The 22,846-nt window shown below is 38.2% G+C and overlaps 1 protein-coding gene across 8 annotated transcripts in view; it reads right to left on the reverse strand.

Moving 5' to 3' along the window:
• The window catches only part of stxbp5a (syntaxin binding protein 5a (tomosyn)), a 91,903-nt gene that overhangs the window by 27,099 nt on the left and 41,958 nt on the right, over positions 1 to 22,846 (reverse strand). For all 8 annotated transcript variants that reach the window (XR_013289353.1, XR_013289354.1, XM_077552074.1 and 5 more), the window contains exons 7-11: positions 14,384 to 14,447; positions 12,550 to 12,633; positions 3,994 to 4,117; positions 1,812 to 1,890; positions 276 to 430 (exon numbers count right to left, since the gene is read on the reverse strand). Coding sequence is in view for 6 of the 8 variants with exons in the window: in XM_077552074.1 (XP_077408200.1) it covers positions 276 to 430; positions 1,812 to 1,890; positions 3,994 to 4,117; positions 12,550 to 12,633; positions 14,384 to 14,447 (506 nt within the window). In the remaining 2 variants the exon portion in view is untranslated. The remainder of the gene's footprint in view (positions 1 to 275; positions 431 to 1,811; positions 1,891 to 3,993; positions 4,118 to 12,549; positions 12,634 to 14,383; positions 14,448 to 22,846) is intronic.

Raw genomic sequence — 22,846 nt, forward strand, 5'->3', positions numbered from 1 at the left:
TAACGCGCCGGCTAATCCGTCCCGCAGCTGTGTGTGCCAAACGAAGGCTCTCACGCCGCAGATTACGCTGCATTCACATCCACTTGTTTCAGCTCCTCAACACGTGGGAAATATGCAAATTCTATTTAGACGCAGGGGCTGTTGTGCGCTAAAGAAGACTACGCGGGAAAGCAATTTCCATACGTCCCCTTCGGGAAATTCCAGATTTATTACAGCGGCGCGCACGTAATTAAAGAACAGACGTGGAAAGCGTCGGGACCAACGAGCGCACTCACCGTTGGGGTACGGCGTCTCGCACAGGGTGAGGAAGTCTACGATGGGGTAGTCCATCTCCAGGACGGCCGTGCTCTTCCCGTGCATGACCGTCAGGCACGGTCGCCGGCCCGACGTGTCGTACGACAGACCGCCGGACAGGATGATGAAGGGCTCACTGGGGAAATGCAAACCACGAAAAATAAATATCTCTTTTAAATAAATATATGATATTACCTCAGGAAAAAAATATAAATATAAATAAATAAAAAATCTCCGTTCATAGACAACTTTTAAATAGTTAAAAGTTGAGCTCAATTCAACCCTGTTGTTTTTTCCATAAATTACAACTTAATTACAGGTCGTCACTGAACTTTATTGATATAAATATCCAGAACAGAGGCAAACTGGGCGTAATTCACAAGAAATGGAACATGAACGCAACATAATGTACCATGTGCGCAAATTCAGCGAAGAGACTCTCTTCAGTGCTGCTGTTTTGGTTAGCAAGATTTTTTTTCATAGAAAAAAAGTACAAAAACAAAAATACAACTCATAGGTTATGAATTTGTTCACATGTAAATGCAAAAAAACTTTCCACATATTACAACTTAGTTTAACTACAATGATTTTAGTCTCAGAATTACATTGTAATTACATGATAATTACTAATCAAATACCAAACTAATTAGAATTATCACTTCTTGTAATATTACGACTATATTCTTGTACAAGTGTGATATTTATTCATAATTTTGTATGACTATTTTGTTGAAAATGTCATCAAAATTTGTCATCATCATCATCATTATTATTATTACTCATTGTACTACAACATTATACTACAAATTGGTCCTTAGAACATTTTTCACTTCTTTTTTTTTTTTGGGGGGGGGGTTCAATATTATTAATAATTTCATGGAAAATTGCCATGTTTTCCACATAATGACTCAATTTTATTTTCATAAAATAAAAATGACTAAAATATACAGTATGACTTTATTTAGCATATACTATCATATTGCATATTAGTATAACTTAATTGTCATAAGATGACCATTTACTCCTAACATATTAAAACTTGTGTAGAATTACAACTATATAATGTTTTCTTCATGATACAATTACTGTATTATGGTAAAATGAATATTTTGTTCTTGTATAATGACTTTTTTTGTAACTATTACTACAGTCTATTTATAACTGCACAAAATAATTACAACTATACTATTTTTTTCTTGTAAAATTAGTACTACTGTATACTGTTGTGAACTTTTCAGTACAGTACTCTTTAGTAAAATAACTTGACTTCGTGAAAATTTATTCACAATATTATAACTTTATTCTAATAAAATAAGGACTCATTTCTACACTGATACCATGATACATTTTAATCATATGTAATATTGTGCATTTATTTTCTGTACATTTCAACATAATTCTCTTGATTTTTTTATCTTATTTGACTGTAGTTTGTTCTCACCAGTGGGGCGCTCATCTTAAATTGTAATCATTGGACTAAAAACGGATGGTTGATTGAAACCAAAAAGTGCGCTTACCCAATCCTGGTAGTTTTGTACTCCACTTTGAGAATGGGTTTACAAGGCTCTGGCTTCTTTCCATCCTTGGGCTGTTTTCCTGCAACACAACACAAAACACAAGTCACTTGAGTTCGCGCCATCTTCGGGCTACTTTCCTGCTTTTTCCTCTTATGCTGACACTCTTGTTTATCCCCAAAAATCCCACATACAAAATGAATAGAATAAATTTAATGACTATTGTAATTAAAAGGTGTGATAATTAATAATAACAATAATAATAAAGCCACATGCTTCCACTACTTCTACAGTGAGAGACAATTAAAGAATAATATAAGCCTGGCTTAAACCCGTCAAAGGACTTTGCATAATTGCACACGGAATACCAAAGTAATTATACGAGAAGCATCAGAGGAGAAACATTTTTTTTTTTTTTAACTTTCCACAACACATTGAGTTTGGGCTTCTAGCAGGTCCTTGAACGTGTCAAAAGTGCTCCGAGGGCTAAAAAGCAAGCACGCGGCAGAATGAAAACAAATGTAGCAGCAACACTAATGTGTGCAAGTGAAGATAACAGGCGCCGGAAAGAAAACAAAACAGGTAGAACACAATTGACGTGACAATAATCCTCCCAGTCAGACTCTGAGAAGTCAAACAGTGGCTCAGATGACAAAAGTATTGGGACATAATCCAACAATGAAAATCAATCAGGAGTTTGGACTCCTTTTGGCAGCCATCAAAGTGAATATCATTGTTTGTCTAATTCTCTGCTTTTGAATTAGTAGGAACAAGGAAACAATTCTTGCTTGGTGTAGAAGAAATCGACATTTTATGCACCTCATAATGTGTAAAAAAAAAAAAAAAAAGAAGACATTTTCATATTATTCATTTGTTCCTTGTAAAATGGCGATTTTTTTTCTCAGTACATTTCCTTTCTCCTTTTTTTTTTTTTTTTTTTTTTAACCATAACAGTTATCAATTCACAGCCATTTTTACATTTGAACTCATTCACTCCCAGCCATTTTCACTGAAGCAACCCCCTTCGCTCCCGGCTGTTTTACTGGATTTTGACTGATTTTGTAAGTCCCACAGAATATTGTGTTCTATTGCTATAAAAACAAGGAACCTGCTAAAAGAAAGATTAGAGTCTCTTCTTTCATCCGAAAAAAAAAATCTGTTTCTGTTTTGCAGCAATTAGCATTAGAATATAGCTAAGTTTCATCATTATTCACAAATATGTTTAAAACTGTGGGTAAATGAGCTTGTTTGTAACACGGCCCTGGTTGATCTCTTATACTCTGCTGCCACCTGCTGGCCATTTTGTAATTACTACCATTGCTACATCAGCTCTTTGCAGTTGGAAGGCTGCATCAAAGCCTTCTGTATAAAAACAATTCAAATAGAACGTATTTATACGTTTTTGGGAGCAAATTAGTTAGATGCCTAGCAGCAACAAACGAAAGGATTGTCTCCCGAGCTAGCTTGCTAGTTTAGCATACGGGATCCACCACAAAATTGAATATTTACTATTAACTGCAGCAAAAGGTACAACAACCAACAAGGATTGTACTTATGGCCACAATGTGACGCGGGATTCTAGTTATGGTGAGCCATTTTAAGCTAAAAAGAAAAACATTGCATAGTAATAGCTTAGTGAAAGTTTAGAATCCATCCGGATCTCGTACGATGCTGTCAACATGATTAGGGAATGAAGATTTTGGGTGCAAGTATGAACTCTAATTTTAGTATGTACAAATCACACCTGAAATAAAAGTGTGACGTAGGTATGGTATTTCTTTTTCACATTCTTTTTGTCGTCATTTGCGGAGATTGAAAACAAACAAGCAAGGAATAAAAAGTACATATATTTATTTTTAAATGTAAAGACTCAAAATTAAGTCATCAGAAATTTAAAATGAAATAAGTAAAGATACCTAAAAAAAAAACTACTCAAGTAGAGTAACAAAACATGGTATTTATACTTAATTACTTCCTACAACTGCTGTGATGCTTGACAAAAGGGAGACGTTAGCGGCGTTAGCTTGGAGCCCGCTAGCTACCAGGTACAATTGTACAGGATGTGCAATGTGTGAAGACAAAGAAAGTGTTTGAGGAATAGTCATTGAATGAAAGCTACTGTTTAGAAGAGGAGTTAGAAGAAGACAAAGAAGTTTGGCGACAAGTTGGACATGCACGTGCTTACCGTGGGGGGTGATTGTCTGTATGGGCTTGCCCTGTCCTCTCACGTTCCATATGGTCAGCGTCCCGTCTGAGTGACTGCACACGAACTGCTTGCCCTCGTGATGCCAGGCAACAGAGTGGATCGCCTAGAAAACAACAGGCGAGAGGCGAGGGGGGACGTCAGTGGTTCGACATGATGAAACAGGGTGGTCTTTCGAGCGTATTCCTTGCAAGAAAAAAGATGAGGTTATACAGAGCATAGAGAATTTTGAATGGAAAAAAATGTGTGAGCTGTTTTACTTGATTTTAGTTTCATTATAGAGTGATTAACTTCTATTTATAATTGTATGGCAGTTAGCTAAAATGCTAATTAACACATTGTCTGTACAGTTCATAAAGGTTTTATGATGTTGACATTTAAGAGTCTGGAATTAATGAATTAATTTGCCTTGCATTATTTCCTCTGGGAACATGTGTTTTGTTAAAGAGAAGAAACCACCTTGGTTGTTTTTTTCTTCTTCATAGAAAAAAGAAAAAAATCCTTTGCCTTATTCATTTATTCGTTAGCCGTGTATGACAAACATGACAATGATTTGGTCTTAAGGATAACACAAATTCAGACCTCAGGATTATTATTATCTACGACTCCAGCAAAGAATATAAAATGCCAACATAGCGAACAACTTACAATTATCCTTGAAAAATTAAGGAAGAGGATAAAAAAAAAGCTTTCTTGCATTTATACTGTTACTGACTGAGTCCATGCATGCTGTGACAGACAATGAACCATTAATGAACTGGGCTAATTACGAGCCATTGAAATACATTGAAGCTCATCATATCAAACAATGTGAGTGTAAAAACGACTTATTTGCGTTATGTATTACATTAAGACCATTTTCACAGATTGATTTTCTAGGGTAAATATACACACATATTGGGGAAGGATAGCAGACATAGAAAATAATTACAAAAACTCATTTATTAGAAAAGCTTCAGTCAGCAAAAGAGAGATGCAAACATTCGAAGCAGGCTGAAACGAAAACAAACAAGCATTGGGGGCATGCATGTCAACTGTGATTTAAACAGAACAATCTTTTTTTTTTCCCCTTCTTTTTTCTGGAGAGCTCAGTATTGCTCATTCGGTAATTTTACCGATTTGACATGTCATCATCATTGCTCTCTCTTTTTTTTTTTTTTTTTTTATTTTGTATGTGGGTGAGTATGTGTATGTGCGTGCACCTAAACCTATTAAAAAATCCCATACCGTTCACCTAAACCGAACACTTCCAGCCAGAGTCGTGAGGCCGTCAGGAGACCCGAGGAAGGACCAAAGAAAAGAAAACAGAACAATTTTCTGTTTTGGAACACAAAATGCATGTTCCTGTGCCGGAGTTGTTACGTAATCAGTGACAGCAAGCTTATACACAGTCATTTTCACGATGTTGCAATTCCTCTTTATCTATTGACTGAAGATATTGTAAGATTCTGAGGCATCCCCCGTGACATTGTGTCTGACCGAAGCCCGCCATTTGTGTTCGGCAATTCTGGGGTTGAGGACTGTCTGATCCAACCAACAATTGGCATAACACCACTAGGAAAATCCATTCCCTGGTGCTCATTGGTGTGATTTGCACAGGTGACTCAGATTCCTATCACATATAGCGTAATTCATTTTTTTTTTTATCTCTTATCACCCTCATTCTGTTTGGTAACCATTATGAAGTCCTCACCTTCCTCGTCATAATTGCTTCTAAAGACCCATTAGACCTCGGATACCCTTGGCTCAATAAGCATTAGTCACACATGAACTGGACACAAAGCAAAACGATTGCAGACCATCGTTTCTGTCATGCTCTTTCTTTGAAATCTGCTTTGCCACCAGCACGAGCCAGTTGAACGAGACATGTCCAGTTTCCCCCCAGAATACCATGACCTGAAAAAACGGTTTTAGTACGGAAAAAACACTGCCATTACCAACTCACTGTCTGTGTGATTGCGCTATTGAGCTGTTGCTCTGCTATCGTCTTTAAAATCTGTCTCGACCAGAGCAAAAAGCCATGCAAAGATACAAATCAGTTGCTGTGGGCATTATACAACCCCATACTGTCTTATATTACACGTAAGAGTTTTCTTTGTTGCCAATAAAGATTGGATCATCAGACCCATCATTGATTTCCAGGAACTCAACAGTACTACCATTAAAAACAAACAAACAAAGCCTTCAAAATTCTGACAAGTGCAGATTTTTATCTCAGATCAACCTCCGAACTCTTACAGTCTAGTCCGGATTAGAGAATGTGATGGAATGTGACTTCCTGAAAAATTCATTCCATTGATTGAAAAATTGCCTTAGGCCTCTGAAACTGCCAATCTTTCTTTTTTTTCTGGAGAGCTCAGTATTGTTCATTCGGTACTTTTACCGATTTGACATGTCAACATCATTGCTCTCCCTCTTTTTTTTTTTTTTTGTATGTGGGTGAGTATGTGAATGTGCGTGTGTGCGTGCGAGTGTGTGTGTGTATTCATTAGTTCACCTAAAACCTATTAAAAAATCCTATACCGTTCACCTAAACCAAACACTTCCAGCCAGAGTCGTGAGGCCGTCAGGAGACCCGAGGAAGGACCAAAGAAAAGAAAGGAAAGTGAAATCCAGCACCGACCAGGCCACCAACCAGAGTCCTTCACCAACCCCAGAGACATCTAAATTCCAACAAATCAGGGAGACCTCAAGAGACCAAAGGAGAGACTGAGGAAAGGAAGGAAGGACAGACGAAGCAGAGTGAGATCCACAGACACCAGCCTCCAACGATTCAATGAACTCTTAACGTCTAGTCCGGATTAGAGAATGTGATGGAATGTGACTTCCCGAAAAATTCATTCCATTGATTGAAAAACTGCAAATCTTTCAACAAGTCCAGACCTCTATCAGCCATCTTAAATAGTGAAAAAATACAAAACTGAGACTCCAACCTGGATCGTCTGGTCAAAAGACTAACGTCTATCTTACTGAACTAACAGTCCAGTAATGATCTTAGTGTTCATGTATGTCAATTCGCCGTCACGGTCTAATGGTTTGGGTTAGGATGAGGCTTTCAGGGAGGTTGTACAGTACACGTTACGTCTTTATATGGGACGCTAATGGTTGAGATTAGGAAAAGGCACAGTGAGGTTGTAGACCGAAAACATGTAGTCAACACTAAAATAATCACTGGCCAAATAGCTCAGTCAGCTAAACACTTGTCTTCCGACCCGTCTGGTCGGAAGACAGTTTAGTTTAGTTTCAGTTTAGTATTTTTGTGCTATTTAACATGGCCAGTAGAGGTCACTAAGCTAAAATAGGTAAGACTTGGTCGTAAATTGGCACCTTTTCAAAACGACCTTTGTGGACAGTCTCCAATCTTCTGTCTGAATATATTGTGAGATTATGTGGCATCCCCTGTGACACTATATGTCTGACCAAGTCCCCTAATCTCTGTCAATTTTGCAGAGCTTTTTGCAAGACTTTGGGTCCACAGTTCACCTGTCTTCAGGTCTCGACTTTTGACTGGAAAGAGCCAATCAATCTTGGAAACTGCACTTTGCTGCGTGGCCGAGAAGAACCCTACTACCTGGAGTTCCCACTTCCCTTAGGTTGAGTACTTCAGTCTTGCTAGCTCTGGAACAGGGATTTCACCTTTCCTGGTTCCCAACCTCCTCTGTTTGCCTCCTTTGAAGCCTACATTGCAGTTCCATGTGTTAAAGATCAAATAAAACTCAAAAAGATCTGGTCTGAGAGCTCCCAGGCATTGCTTTAAGACTGGAAAGGGGGGCAATGGTACATATTTATACTGCACCATTTTATGAACCAGGTTAGTCAGTTTGGCTGTCTACCAAAACCAACCCTCTCCCTCGAGAATTGTTGACTTGGTTTTTTGGGGGGTCCTTTCCCTATTGAGAAGGTCTTATGTGCCAGCAGGGACACGGTTTTCAGTATCACGTTGACCGGGAGGATAATAGGAAGGAGGACTGCTCTTGCGTGTCTCGTTCCTTTTTTCTTACTCCCTTGTTTATTGAGGTCTTCCAGCTTGACCACCCTGAAGTCCCTGGAAGGTCGCTGGGAAATTTCCTTTGAGACACTGCTGGGATGTTTGCTGTTCTTCCTGTTTGTTTTGGATTTGTTTGTCTTCCCTGTCTGTTGCTGCATCTCCTAGTCCTTGTTCTCCCTGGACGCTTTCCTCGAGTTTCCCCCCTTCATCTCACCCCGGACTTTTTTGTCTATAAAGACTGGTTTGTTTCAATTTGTGCCGTGGTTCCAGTTTTGCTTCCTGAGCTTCAGCCGAACAGACCGAGACGACACCTAAGAAATTATCAACAGTATATCACCATTGCGGGACTCCAAACCGGATGTTCTCAAAGTGAACATAGAGTGTCACCGGCAGGTTATGCAGAGACTGGAAGTGTCACAGAAAGCCAAAAAGTGGACATCCTTTGGAATGTACTACACCTTTTTTTTTCTGGAGAGCTCAGTATTGTTCATTCGGTAATTTTACCAATTTGACATGTCATCATCATTGCTCTCTTTTTTTTTTTTTTTTTTTGTGTATGTGGGTGAGTATGTGTATGCGTGTGTGTGCGAGTGTGTGTGTGTGTATTCATTAGTTCACCTAAAACCTATTAAAAAATCCCATACCGTTCACCTAAACCGAACACTTCCAGCCAGAGTCGTGAGGCCGTCAGGAGACCCGAGGAAGGACCAAAGAAAAGAAAAGAAAGTGAAATCCAGCACCGACCAGACACCACCCACCAGGCCACCATAGATCGAACACCTGTCGCGATTGCCATTTCACAAGTGTTAAAAATCATAACATCTCTAATTTCTTGTGAGTTGTGCATGAACAAATTCTCATTGGCATATCGTGTGGTCCATTTCCAACCATTTATCAGGGATTGGCTCCTGAGTGTGTCATTCACAAAAATCACAGTCTCACACACACAATGTAAACATGGATGCAAAAACGTGTCAAAGATAACAAGATTATGCTAAATCTCGCCCGCTGGTTGTCCCCACTCTGGCTGTAATAACATCGGGCACCGCCTCAGAAAAAGGAGTGGATTTACCTCATTTCTAGTAGCCATTGCCCTCCCTTCTCAGATAAGCTAATATCCACACAATGCTCCCGTGGTTTTATTGAAACCACCCCCAGGGAGCTTATCTCCGCTCTCCAAACCCCTGTCGTGACACCTTTCCACAGACCATAGGCGGGAGCAGGCAGGAATCCGGTGCAGAAACATAAAATTGAGCCCCTTCACAGTTTTCCTCGGACACAAGCTCACCCCTCTCTCTCTCTCTCGTGGAATGTCTGGAGGTTATACCCCACGCCGCTACACCTCAATGGAATGCGCTATCTGTTTTAAAACTTCCATTTGTTGCCAACGCAAGGACGCCAAGGACAATCACAGCGTATCGCGGCGACGCATCGTTGCGGTGCATTGCAGCTCTGATTGCTCAATGACCTTTCCTTTGTTATTGTTGTGGACAAGGCTGCAGACCAAATTAATGAGGACGGCTGAAGCTACGCGCAATTACCAAAAACATACAATAGAAGCTTTCGAGAGACTAGTTTGTGTGTGTGTTTTTTTTATGGCATCAAAACAAACAAAAATCAGCTATTTAATATTTATAGTGAATTATTTTTGCATGACATTCCACCAAAAGCTAAATGAATAGAAATTATAAATAGTGTTGCAGTCAAGACCACACCAACCAAGAGTAAGACAAGATCAAGAGTTTTGGAGGTCGAGACTGAGCCAAGACCAAAACTTTTGTAAGTTGGTACCGAGACAATACTAAGACTTTTGGAGCTCGAGACCGAGACAAACCCAAAACTGTTTGATGTTGAGAGCAAGACAAGCTCAAGCCTTTTGAAGGTCGAGACCAAGACAAGACCAAGACAGAGAGGCAAGAGAGTAAGACAAGATCAAGAGTTTTGGAGGTTGGGACTGAGCCAAGACCAAAACTTTTGGAGGTTGATACCGAGACAATACTAAGGCTTTTGGAGCTCGAGACCGAGACAAACCCAAGACTGTTTGAGGTTGAGAGCAAGACAAGTTCAAGACTTTTGTAGGTCGAGACCAAGACCAAGACTTTTGGAGCTTGAGACCGAGACAAGACCAAGACTTTTGGAGGTGGAGTGAGAGACAAGACCAAGACTAAGAACCCCCAAAGAAACAAAAAACAAAAAAAGGGACCAAAATGACCAGTATCTTTTTTTTTTCCCCCGTTACGTTTACAAATAAACAATTCTGTTTTTTTAAGAAATAGTACAATGAAACAGGCTACACTGGGAAGCTTTCTCACTGATCACAGTAATACAGGCCTGGTCTCTAATGGTCTTGATCAAAAATCCCAAATCCCCCCTGTCCAAACCAACACACGAGTAAAAATGCCTTTGATCCAGAGTTCAAGACCGAAATCCCTAAAAAGACCGATCCCCGAGAACTACAACACTACTTAAAAATTAAAAAAAATAAAAGTATGAATAATTGAAATGGGAGAATTATCATTTTGTTGACCATTTTCCATCCGAAATCAATGATGACTTTGTTGTAACATATTTTCTTTTCCCCTGAATGCATGTTGATGATCCAGACACACTTGAACTATTCATAGCTGATGGCTCATCTGAGATGTCTGCTGCTGTTTCAATTATTAGCCGACTATGATTCTTTATGCCATGATGATGATGATCACTCCCTCCTCGTATAACTCTGTCTTGAGATGTTTCTAATTAAGTAATTTTAATTCCTCAACAGCAGAAAGTGTGGAATCTGTTTCCTATCAGGGGCCATTTTGCTTTTTAGAAAGTCCTCTGAGTGTAATACTACATTTATGAAAAAATATGATGCAACGATTAAACACATCTTTATTATTATTATTATATATCATGAGCATTTGTGGGTTAAATGTTTTCTGCGATTTTCTTTTTAATATAACAGCTCCTCTGAGGGTTGTTTTCTTTTAAACATATTTTATGCGTTACTATACTGCTTGTGTTCAAATATCGGTTGCTTAAAGTGCTATAATGCTGCCACACAGTAAACAAATAAAAAAATACAATAAAATTGGGGGTAATCCAACACACAAACAAATCAAACATATAAATAAATAAAATGATGCACTTGGCTGAAGTAGCATAACTGACAAAATATTGCAAATGCGTGAGTAGGAATACAATTTTGCGAGCGAGCCAATAAGGTCTGACACAAGTCCACGGGGCATCATGACACTGGCTCTGTCTTATTGTGCTTTCTTTTATTTATAGAACCTCTCCTCCTTGGCTGCCCGCCGGGAAACACAACAGGGGGAGCGGCTGAGTGCGCTGGAAATTTTAGATCCTCAAAAAACATGTTATGACATCGATACGCAAGCTGCTCGCCTCACTCCTAAGAAAACACGGAAGTGTGCTCTGACATAATCTATCATGCTTACGTTAATAAATACAGATGCACACCTTGCTTCAATGAGTTGCAGGTACATAATTCAATGTGTCCCTTTTACATTAAAAATAAAAGGGGGGCATGTACCCGAGAGCTAGCGACTACAAGCTAATGTAGCATACAGTATATTCTCCTTCTCATTAAGCATCAGCAGCAGGTTGGTAGATAAAAAACAAATCTTTAAAAAAAAAAAAGGCTACAATCTGTTTAATGTCACTCCCAAGTTGAAGTTTCCTGACAAAATAAACATTAAACAAAGGTAATTAAATGTGAATTTAAAGCAGCCGCACAACTTTGCTTATGGTAGCTTAATGCTAACACACACACCATTGACGGGCTAATGAATAGCATCGATATTTGCGGTGTTTTCTCCTATGTGAAAAATGACCAAAATGACTGCAGACTGATTCACTTAAAGTAGTTGTGAAACTCTTCTTTGTTTGTGTTTTCATGACTGCATTATACTGCCCCCGGTGGCCAAGTTACACACACCAGAAGGAGTCACAAAAAATTAATCATGACGCAAAAAGTGTTTAATTCTTTATGCTCTATTCAATTTCGGTACTACTGTATGTTTTATAAACTTCAAAATTTTAGTGTTTTTTTTTTCTTTATTAAAAACAATGGAGCCGCGAACCCATTAATGACATTTTCCATCCATTTCAGTGGGTACATTAAACTGTAATAAATAAATGATTGAGATGAATTAATTGTCTTTTGTGGTCTTAATATTCCCCAAAAGTGACCAGTTTTGCAAGTGTTTGTATACCCTCCAAAACTCACTCAGTCGCATCTACTAGAGAAATGAAAACAGGGCTGCTCGCAACACTAATGTCCCAAAATCGCTTTCAATTCTTTATAAAAAATAGTTATTGAATAGAATTTCTACTCTTCACAGATGAAACAAGAGCCATCTTTTTTTGTACAGTCATCACTTTCACAGTTATTGAGGCGCTTATTTATTTTCCGAAAGCGAGCTGCTGTCGGAGTAAACCATCGCGCACCCTCGCGTGGCTTATTTGTTCATGAATAGGTAATTTCAATTCCAGCCAGCATTAAAAGATACCGGAAGGAAGGCGGGGAATAAAGGTTTGCCTACCTCATCATAAGTGTAGCGATAGTCGGCCTTCTTTGATTTGAGATCCCACAGGACCACGATCCCGGACTCGAATCCAATTATCAGCTGAGAGAGGAAACAGCAGTCCAGGAGACGGGTGGAGATGACAGACGGGGAGAATGAAGATATTAAAGGGGGGGGAAGGCTGATGCATTTGACATTCATGTGCCACGTAATAGAGGGACGGGTACGAATGCAGCCACAACATCATCTCTATGAGAAGAAAATGACTTGCCAATAAGGAGTTTCCACCTGAGAAACAATTTTGCCATTATTTGCGATTTATTAAATACACTCATTACTACTTACAAAAGGTTTGTGAAATGTCAGGATGAACCTGAAATGTCCAAATATGGCAACATTCACAATTGCTGTGTGATTCATTTTACAAATAAATGAATCTGTGTGACAATCAACAATATCAGATGTATTATACATACATAATATCACATCAACAATCAATTCCACGCAAATGACCAAGTTGTTAACACTCAATAATTATGCCTATCCCGAGTCAGCTGCATCAAGATAAGCGATGCAGAAAAAAAGATGACTTTGAAGACTAAGCCACAATTGGTGTTGAGTTTAAACTGCAGTCTCGGCTGATTCAACGTCCACGAGTGGAATAATGGGATGCGTTTTTATTTAATTGATGCGCATCCAAGTCGTGTTGATGCAATCGGTGAATCAGCCCAGAAGCTCGGCGTCTGGGATACGTTTAAAAGCTTCATCTTTATCCTTCAGAATGATGCAAAACGTTTAACTTCAGTCAACCTTTTAATTGACGCGAGGAATATGCAGTGGAATCTCAAATCCTGAGGCACCGAAGTGAATATCAAAATGCAACATTTGATCTCTAATCATCGCAAATTTTCACATGAACACTTCAATGACATTCTTAGGAAATGACAATATCCCATGAATGGTGAGGCTACTCATGTGGTCCTGCAGGCACCCTATTTGGGGACCTTTGGTCTAGACTAGTGGTTCTCAACCGCGGTCCTCAAGTACCCTTATCCAGCCTGTTTTCCATGTCTCCCACAGCCAATACAGGTGTTTCCTTTTTTTTTTTCCCCCTCCAGAAAAAAAAAACAATACAGGTGTTTCAAACGATCGGCTAATCAGCAAGCTCTGCATGAAGCCTGATAACGATCCTCAGCTGTGTCGGCTGAGGGAGACAAGTAAATCAGGCTGGATGGATGGGCGTACTCGAGGACCGGGTTTGAGAAACAGTGGTCTAGACTAGTGCTTCTTAACCTGGGTTCAATCGAACCACAGGGGTTCAATCGAACCACAGGGGTTCGGCGGCGGTCATGACACACACCTGACTCAAAGGATTCATAATGATACACCCCTGCTTGGCCATCATTGGCTAAAGGTGATCACTCTACATTGCTTGGCCTATTTGTGGGAAATTCGGTGCGCTCAATAGTCGACCTGCAAATGCTGTGATGGTACGTCGTGGGACTTACTAGATATGTCGAGCAAGTAGTCAGACGAATATGTGCCATATGAATGTATAATGGAACATATTGTGTTCCACAGGGTACAGTTCTGGGGCCTCTGCCGTAAAATGGACCCACACAGCAAAAGTTGACATTTTACTCGTGGTTACCTTCTTTTCAAATTTCAATGACCTCTAAAAAGTTGTTAAAATGTTATTTTAAGCAGTGCCTATACAGTTAGATGTATGGCAAAATCTTACATTTCCACTATTTCCCATGGAGGGGAAAATCATTCAAATGTATTATCGCCACCATTTCAATCTCCATTTGGATCTCTGGGGTGCTAAGTGGTATTTAATAGTGTCCTTTACCTTTCCCTCATCCATGGGGTTGTCACTGATGTGGACGACTGGTCCAGGGTGAGCCTTGGAGGACCTTAGGGGAGACACAAGAGGGAAAGAAGAAGTGAGCGACAAACGTCTCCATCTGGGTAATTGACTCGGGTCCCTTAACGTTAGGAGGGTCCAGGTCAACGCAAGCGAATCGGTGTTAGAAACACGCTGGTGAGGACGGAGCTGTCAATCAGCCTCTCAGGCTGTTCAAAGACATGGTAGCTTGTGACGGATAGTTCTGTGAAGAGCTGCAGTCCTCGAGTGTTTGCCGTTACAATTGGAATATCAGGAAAAAAGAAAAGAAAAAAAAGACTCCTTTACTGTTTGTACTTTACCCTCCAGCCCAGAGCCTTTTTGTCCAAGCTTACCAAAGCTTGCCCCCCCCTTCGGAATGCACATTGACGGATGAGGGGCACGAGGAAGGTCAGTGACTACTAAAAGTCTGACAGGACGGGCCTAATGCCGCCCGGCCAGGGCAAGAATATCCTTGAAAATGAACTGTCGGGACACTTTGTACGAGAGGATAAAGAGAGAATATCGTCATTCACAGCCATATAAATCTGACATTCATGAGGTCAATGGATTAACATTGTTTTGAAAAACGGATGCAGAGAAAATACTGAAGTGGAAGTATCTTTTTGTTATGCTATTTTTTCATGTAAGAACCTAAGAGAGTGTAGTTCACAACCTTCAAGTTTGAATAATTTACACAAAAAAACATTGCCAAGTATTTAAAAAGAGGCTTCACAATGCATCATTGGATACACTGAAATAATACTACGCACAAATGAAAAATGGATGCTAGTTTGTCTAACATGTTTCTTAAGCCCAAACATACATTTTCAAACCGAATAAACCCGCTTAAATCCATTTAAACCCTCCAAGGCGGAAATATATCCCACCAGGTAATCGCGGGGCTTTTTAGCATGGCAACAAGGAGGCACTCTTAAGTGACCTACAAAATCCGAGTCCATATGCTGGATCGAGAGACTTTTTAGCCCCTTCAGACCCGCATTTTTTTCTGCTGTGCAATTTTTTAAAAACTCATTTAGACTCTTTTCCCACATAAGAACAACATGGAAACAATTTTTTTTTTTTTTCAGGAGAGCTCAGTATTGTTCATTCGATTTGACATCATCATTGCTCTCCTTTTTTTTTTAAAAACAAATAAATTAAAAAAATTTAATAAATGTTTTTATTTTATTTATTTATTTTTTTAATATATATACATATACACACATATATATATATATATATATATATATATATATATATTTTTTTTTTTTGTATGTGGGTGAGTATGTGTATGTGCGTGTGTGTGTGTGTGCGTGCGTGCGTGCGAGCGTGTGTGTATTCATCAGTTCACCTAAAGCCCATTAAAAAAAAAATCCCATACTAATAATATAATATAATAATAAATTGCCAAATGCAGAAACATCAATGTATGTGTATCACGATGTAGTGGCTCTCGCTAACAGACAGAATTAAGTAACCAGAATTAGGTTAAAAAATTCTATATACGTAGACCATGTTTCTATAAATTTTGATATTTGTTTTTTATTTGAGGCAGATATTTTTCCCATTAAAATGTGATTTATGAGGAGGTTAGACCATTGGTCGATATTCAGAGTTTGTTTATTTTTCCAGTTAACAAGAATTGTTTTTTTAGCGATAGTAAGGGCTACAAGTGTAGATTGAAATTGTTTATGTGGTAAGTCAGTTGTTGTTAGGTCACCTAGCAAACACAAGTTTGGGGATAAAGGTATCCTACAGTCCAAAATAGCGGAAAGTTTTTCTAAGACTTTAGTCCAGAAATACATAACCGGAGTACATAACCATAAAGCATGAACATAAGTGTCTGTAGTGTTTTGTAAGCATTGGAGACAAATGTCGGAGTCTGAGAGTCCCATTTTCTTCATCATATATTGAGTAATGTATGTTCTGTGAATAATTTTATATTGGATAAGTTGTAAATTTGTGTGTTTTGTAATTTTAAATGCGTTTTCACAAACTTGAATCCAAAAGTCAGGTTCCGGTGCTATAGACAAGTCTGTCTCCCATTTCGAGATGGGTAAAGACATTTTATCAGTATATGAAAGTAACTTATATATTTTTGAAAGTTTTTTTGTTGTTGTCGGAGAAAGCTTGTTAATATCTTTAGCTAAAACAGGCGGTTGGAGCATACCCCGAAGTGTTGGATTTTTTTTCTTTATCATATCATGGAAACAATTTTTTAATCTCATGTTTTTATTTGTTATCGTGGATGCCAGGATAGTATGGCTGTAAACTTACCAAGCTTATATGTAACATTTTTAACATGAACATCATGCAAATCAACTTGTAAATGTGATTGGTTAGCTAAGATCCAATCATGAACCAGAATTGTTGACATCATCCAAATTATGCGGTTTTTATTGGTTTAGACTTGCAAACATGTCATGTCCACTGCAAACATCTATGGGTCCGGAAAAACGATATTCCCCCCTCTTAGCGCTTCTAACCATTCTCACCATGACTTCCGCACACTCACATCTGACAACGAGGCGTTCTAAATCGGACACGCGAGTGAAAGATTTATTTTCGGAGTGTAGGCTAGCTAGTTAACTGCATGTCGTATGTCAGGTAACCGCTGATGAACTCATGAGTCATGCTTACTGGACCGGATTAGCCACGGCCACAAAATTTGTTACTACCTAAATTTAAATTGTGTTCTAAATTTAGTACTACCATAGTCTTTTAAAGGGTTTTTAAAGTACATTTATTGCACCAAAAATAACTACTAATAACTCTTTTTTTTTTTTTTACTTTTAGGACACAAGTATTAACATTCAGACGAAGCACATTGGAATCTTTGAAACGAAGACGGTGGAACACATGTACAGTCAAGCATCATTCAGTGGCATCTATATTTAGGCTGATGGTACCGGATGATTGGAGGCTTATTATTACTGAAGCTGTGCTGCTGCAGCTTTTGTTTTTTTCTTTCCTTCAGCTTGTCTCACTTCACCGCCTTCACACATGTGCAGCACACACACACACAGAAACATGCAGCACAGCAATTAAGGCACATCTTAACACCCACTTTGAGAAACATACACCCATAACAATCAATTAGCCTCTCGCTGAATTACAAATGCAACTCGTCCGCCTGTGCCATATGCGTTCTTGTGTTTTAAGACTTTCGACTCGATTTTCTCGGTTTTATACTCATGAGGCTTCAAAGATGAAATATTTGATGGAAAAGGCAATAAAAAATGCAAACATACTGTAAATGAAAACCTTTTGTGTCTGTGTGAAGGGACAGGCAGATATTTGCAAAGTGTTAACATTAATGGATGGACAGATGTTTGTATTACCTGCAAACGTGACTAGACAAGCAGCTGTTTTCATTATACAGTACCTAACCTATTATAAAGGAGTTTTTATTTCATGTGTGTGAATAAAAAGACAGCTGTTTAAACAAAATGTAGGAATGGACAAGAGACTTTGAACTGCGGGGTTCCCCAGGGGTCAATCCTAGAACCCCTATTTTTCATCTAACAATTCAAAAGTATTTTATAAAGTTTGTTAACATTAATTTAAATCATTATTATTCTCATGTATTATGGAATGAATGTATTTACCTTCCTGTAACTGTTCTAAAAGCTCTTTGAATTAACCTGCATACAAATAGTTTGCATGACTAGCCTAGCAGCCAAACACAGCATTAGCCAATCTTTTTACCGAATAACAATAACGAACTAGACTAAGTGCAATTTCTGGAGAAATTGCGCGGGAATGCTGAAAGCTGAATGCTAAAAAAAAAAAAAGAAGAAGAAGAAGCTGAATGCATGTGGTATGCTGGTGAAATCTTATAAAGTAAATCGAAAGATAAATTATGTGAAAGTTACTAATTATGATAAATGTAAAAAAAAAAAAAAAAAAAAAGAGAGAGAAGTTGAACTGCAACCAGCCTAAGGTGGGAATAAAAAGTGCCTAAAATAATAATAATAATAAAGGTTAGAAATGCTGTTTGGCATTCCCACAACTATCTCCAGATATAAGCTTGACATAATATTAGATCCAACACTTTTTCTACAGAGGTGACATAAGGCCACACACTGCACATGTAACGACCATGCCGCATACACGCTGTTGTCGTGGGGGCTTTTGATGTAATCGGCCCGGCAGCAACACCAGATGTTTGCCACGTCACCGTGTCCATGGTGGGCTTTTCTTGTTCTCCTAAAATTGAATAAATGTGCTTTTGAAACATAAGCTCTCATATCTGGAGTCAACAGCCATTGAGGCCGAGAAATACTCATTTGTGGGTACAAAATATGGCCGTACTATGACTGTCTATATGACTCCAAAGGGAAAGATGAGTGCTTTGGGTTACAGGCATGGTCTCTGACAAATTAAACTTGTATCTCAAGGCATCACTGTGCATAGTAGGGCTGCTCAATTGTGGGAAAAATAATAATCATGATTATTTTGGCAATAATTGAAATCACGATAATTGTTTTTTTGGTACAAACAAGAAAATGTTTAAGCATTTAAAAATATTAAGACCAATTAAAAAAATAGAAACATTAAAGTGATGCAACTTTATTTTAGACCAAACAGAATTAACAATAATATATATTTATAATAATATATATTTAGTTATTTATAATGGCAAAAACTTGGGAGTTGAGGAAGTTGGAGTAGTTTTTGGTACAACACAAGAAAATGTTTCAATGTAAAAAACAAAACAAATATTAAACAAATACAATTCTTTGAAACACTATAATTAAGTAAGTTCCTTTCGGAGCAAACAAAATGTATTACATTAATTTAGATATTTTTAAAATTCTAAAATAATTCAAGTATAAATTCAAACAACTCCAAAAAAATATTAATAATCTTTTTTTTTTACAATTATGCAGATTTTGTAATTGTGGAGTATAATAATTGAAACTATAATTGAATATTGATGAATTGCACCACCCTCGTGCATAGTAATGTTAATAGCATTTTTTACATTACATGTATGAATGAACGAAACAGATGTTAGCATTTTGTGTGTAAATTGATAAACATCTCAACATTACATCACCTGTCCATGTGATTGAAAAGCACAACATCGCGCGAGGAATGTCATTAATTTGCACGCGCTTCAGCGTCGAGAGTGAGAGAGCGGTCGAAAAAGAAAGTGGAAAGGAGCAGAGGCCTAAAGCCAACGCGTTCATGTGCAATATGTGTCATGCTACGCTCGGAATGTTTTCGCCACTCCTGCCCCACTTGTGTGCCCGCTGACCATCGACTTGAATCAAGTTCACGAGCACACACAGGCAAACACTTTAAGAGCGCAGCAATGCGAGCGCACACGAGAGTCAAGAGTCAAATTGCCTCAAGCCAAAGCTGAACAATGCTACCATGAGCCCTTCTGGATGGCTTTGTGCTGCTCCAACTAATTAATAATGGAAGTGAATGGAGAACGATGTGACAGTCATCAAAAGAGACAAATAAGAGCGGTCGCTGCTGGCATGCACTGTTTAGGCAAAGAGAGGAAGACCAGCTATCCTTTCAAAACAACTCTTTCCATTTTTATAGAATAGACAAACACATCGTCGTGTATGAAAATAAATGGAAATGTCAATTTGTTCCAGCCTGCCTCACAAAAAAACTAAAAGGAGAAAATAGCACTCTAATTTTGTACTTTAAAAAAAATATCATAAGAACATAATGAAATAGAATGTAAAAAATTAAACAGCTTTTGCATCATGATAAATAAAAATATTATGGCTAATTGTGGTGAGCACAAGTAGGCCACCGGGGTGGCAGTATAAAACGGTTGTGCAAACAAACAATGAAGAGTTTCACTCTAGGATAAAGAATATGTGCATGTGAGTGTTATGTTATGTTGTCTGTCTATATGTGCTGCAGTAACGTTTATGTTCAAATATCCAAGTGTTATAATAGGGATGTTCAATAAAAAAAAAAATAATAATTCCCGCATCAATACCAGCACACATTTTCACTTTGAGCATTCACCGAGTTCTTTTTGAAATTTAAAATTTAATTTTACACAATGCAAAAAAAAAAAAGTGAATCTTTCTGAAGCAGATGATGATTTGCCAATGTGCCAAACTCCCACAGTTTACCGCCAATGACTTACGCAATGTTCGATTTATTTATTTTTTTGCCTGAAGTATCAGTCACTGTTATCGGCAGCCACAATGAGTACCTTAAAGACCTTAAAATTAGTCCGTATCGGCCAATTAAGGATGCCTGGTCTCGGCAACTTAGCATTGTTTCAGTGTTTTGTGGTGTGTCTGTATTTTGTGTCACGAATTTGATGTTTATTTTTTTATATATTTATTTATTCATTAATTCATTTTCTTACTTACTTCTTGTTATTAATGTGTTGATGTAAATTTTATTTACTTACTTACTATGTATACTATACTTACTTACAATGTTTGCTTTGTTCTGCCTGTTTTCCTTATCTTTACTGCATGACTGATTTCTGTTCCATGTACAGCATTTTGTATACAGCAATGCTTGTTTTAAAGTGCTTTATTATTTTTTTTCTTTGAGAGAGCTCAGTATTGTTCATTTAAAGTGCTTTATAAATAAAGTTGAGTTGAGGTACTTGCCTGACAGCCACAAAGATGCTAATTCATTAGCCCGTCTAAGGTGTTTTCTATTTGGTGTTAGCATGAAGCTAGCAGACATTAAGGCAAAAAAGATATGTGGTTGTTTTAAATGCACATGTAATTCTCCTTGACAATATTTTTGTCGGCACCATGCTGGGCTCGTACTGAATCTCCAGACTTTCAAACCCCTGACAAATTTAGATCAGGTCACCCGTAAAAAACTTTTAATCTCTTCTTTTGTCGGTGAACTTCCAACAAGTGTTGGCCCGACAAAAGCCCGGAGTACATTCTAATGTAATCGTAATGGCGTATGCATATTGAACACCATCGCTGCCATTAAAAAGCAATTCGTCAAAGAGAAGTCAAAGTTACCGCGTGTCCTTAAAGCCAGCGGCCCTTATCGCCCCTTTCGATCTCATCATCCGCATCTATCCTCTACCACTCCTCGTGTAACGGGAAAAGCTCTCTTATCACCGCATGCGCTCACCTGCTCTATCACTCCACATGTCCTAACTCTCCCAAAAGCACAAGCCCCCATCCCCACCAACCTGCCCCCCCTCGCCTCGTCTCATCTCCCCCCGCAGCTCAGCGTACAGCGATCTTGGCGGACACCTGTTCCAACCCTCCTCTGCCGGTCCCTCGCGGTGCACACGCACACGCTCTCACACACGCAGACGCGCGCGCAGGAGGGGGGAATGTGTGAAGCAAAACGCTCCGGTGAATAATTTAAGTCTCTACAGCAGGGAAATAAAATGGAGCCTGTCAAGCTGACAGATCCATTGAAAGCGCTATAGGAAACATTTGGCTGCCTACCTGGGGAGAGTCTTTATATGTTTTTTTTTTTTTTGCTTATCTAAAATTCCATTTAAACAATAATAACATCTTGAAAATGTAAAATAGTGATTACGCAGCATCCCTGGCAGCACTTAGTTGAGTCGATAGGCTGCGGGTTGCCACGGTGGCAATATGACTTCGGTTCCTATTGAGTTCAAGTATTGATCCGTACTCACTCTGAATACTTTGCCGGTGTTTTTGCACTGCTAAGTCATGCACCATTTTAGGTCAGCCTAATGTTGACATTCAGTTTATATGTGAGTGGACAGATAGCAGCCCCCATCCATCCATCCATCCATCATCATAATTATCAGGGCTGGGTATCGATTCTAATTTCCTCAATCGATTCGATTTCGATTCAAGAGAGTTCAGTTCGATTTGATTTGGATTTTTTTCTGATTCGATTCACTTCTATTCAATCTGATATTGATTAATTATGGAACATCAAGTCTTCTTAAATATCAAGTCTATGATAAAAACTTCACAAACATTAAATTTCAAATTACACAAACATTGAATTGCTGCTATTTGAAAAAAACTTTTTCTGTTTCCATTTTTTAGATTTTTACATTTTTGGGACGTTTGTATTCAGTTTCATCCCCGAAACATTAAAATGTATTAAAAAAAATTAAACAAAATATAAAGTAAGTAAAGTAAAAATGACAAAAATGGACATAAGTGTCATCAGCAAGGATAAAATAAAAAATATTTTCATAATTCTAATTGAATAATTGTAAATATAAATAAAAAAAAATTCTGAATAGTCTTAAAGTCAGGTCTTTTATAAATGTAAGAGAATACTTTTAAATTTATGTGAACAGTAAATGTGAAGAAAACAGTAAAATAAAAAACCTCAGCCTTTGAAATTCTATTTTCTTATAAATTCATGGGAAAAATATATTGAATCGATATCATTAAATAAAAAAGGAAAATCAATTCGATATCGATTATTCGATTTTTTAAAACCCAGCCCTAATAATTAAATAAA

The sequence above is a fragment of the Vanacampus margaritifer genome, chromosome 19, assembly GCF_051991255.1.
Source record: "Vanacampus margaritifer isolate UIUO_Vmar chromosome 19, RoL_Vmar_1.0, whole genome shotgun sequence".
In the NCBI taxonomy this organism is placed as follows: Eukaryota; Metazoa; Chordata; class Actinopteri; order Syngnathiformes; family Syngnathidae; genus Vanacampus; species Vanacampus margaritifer.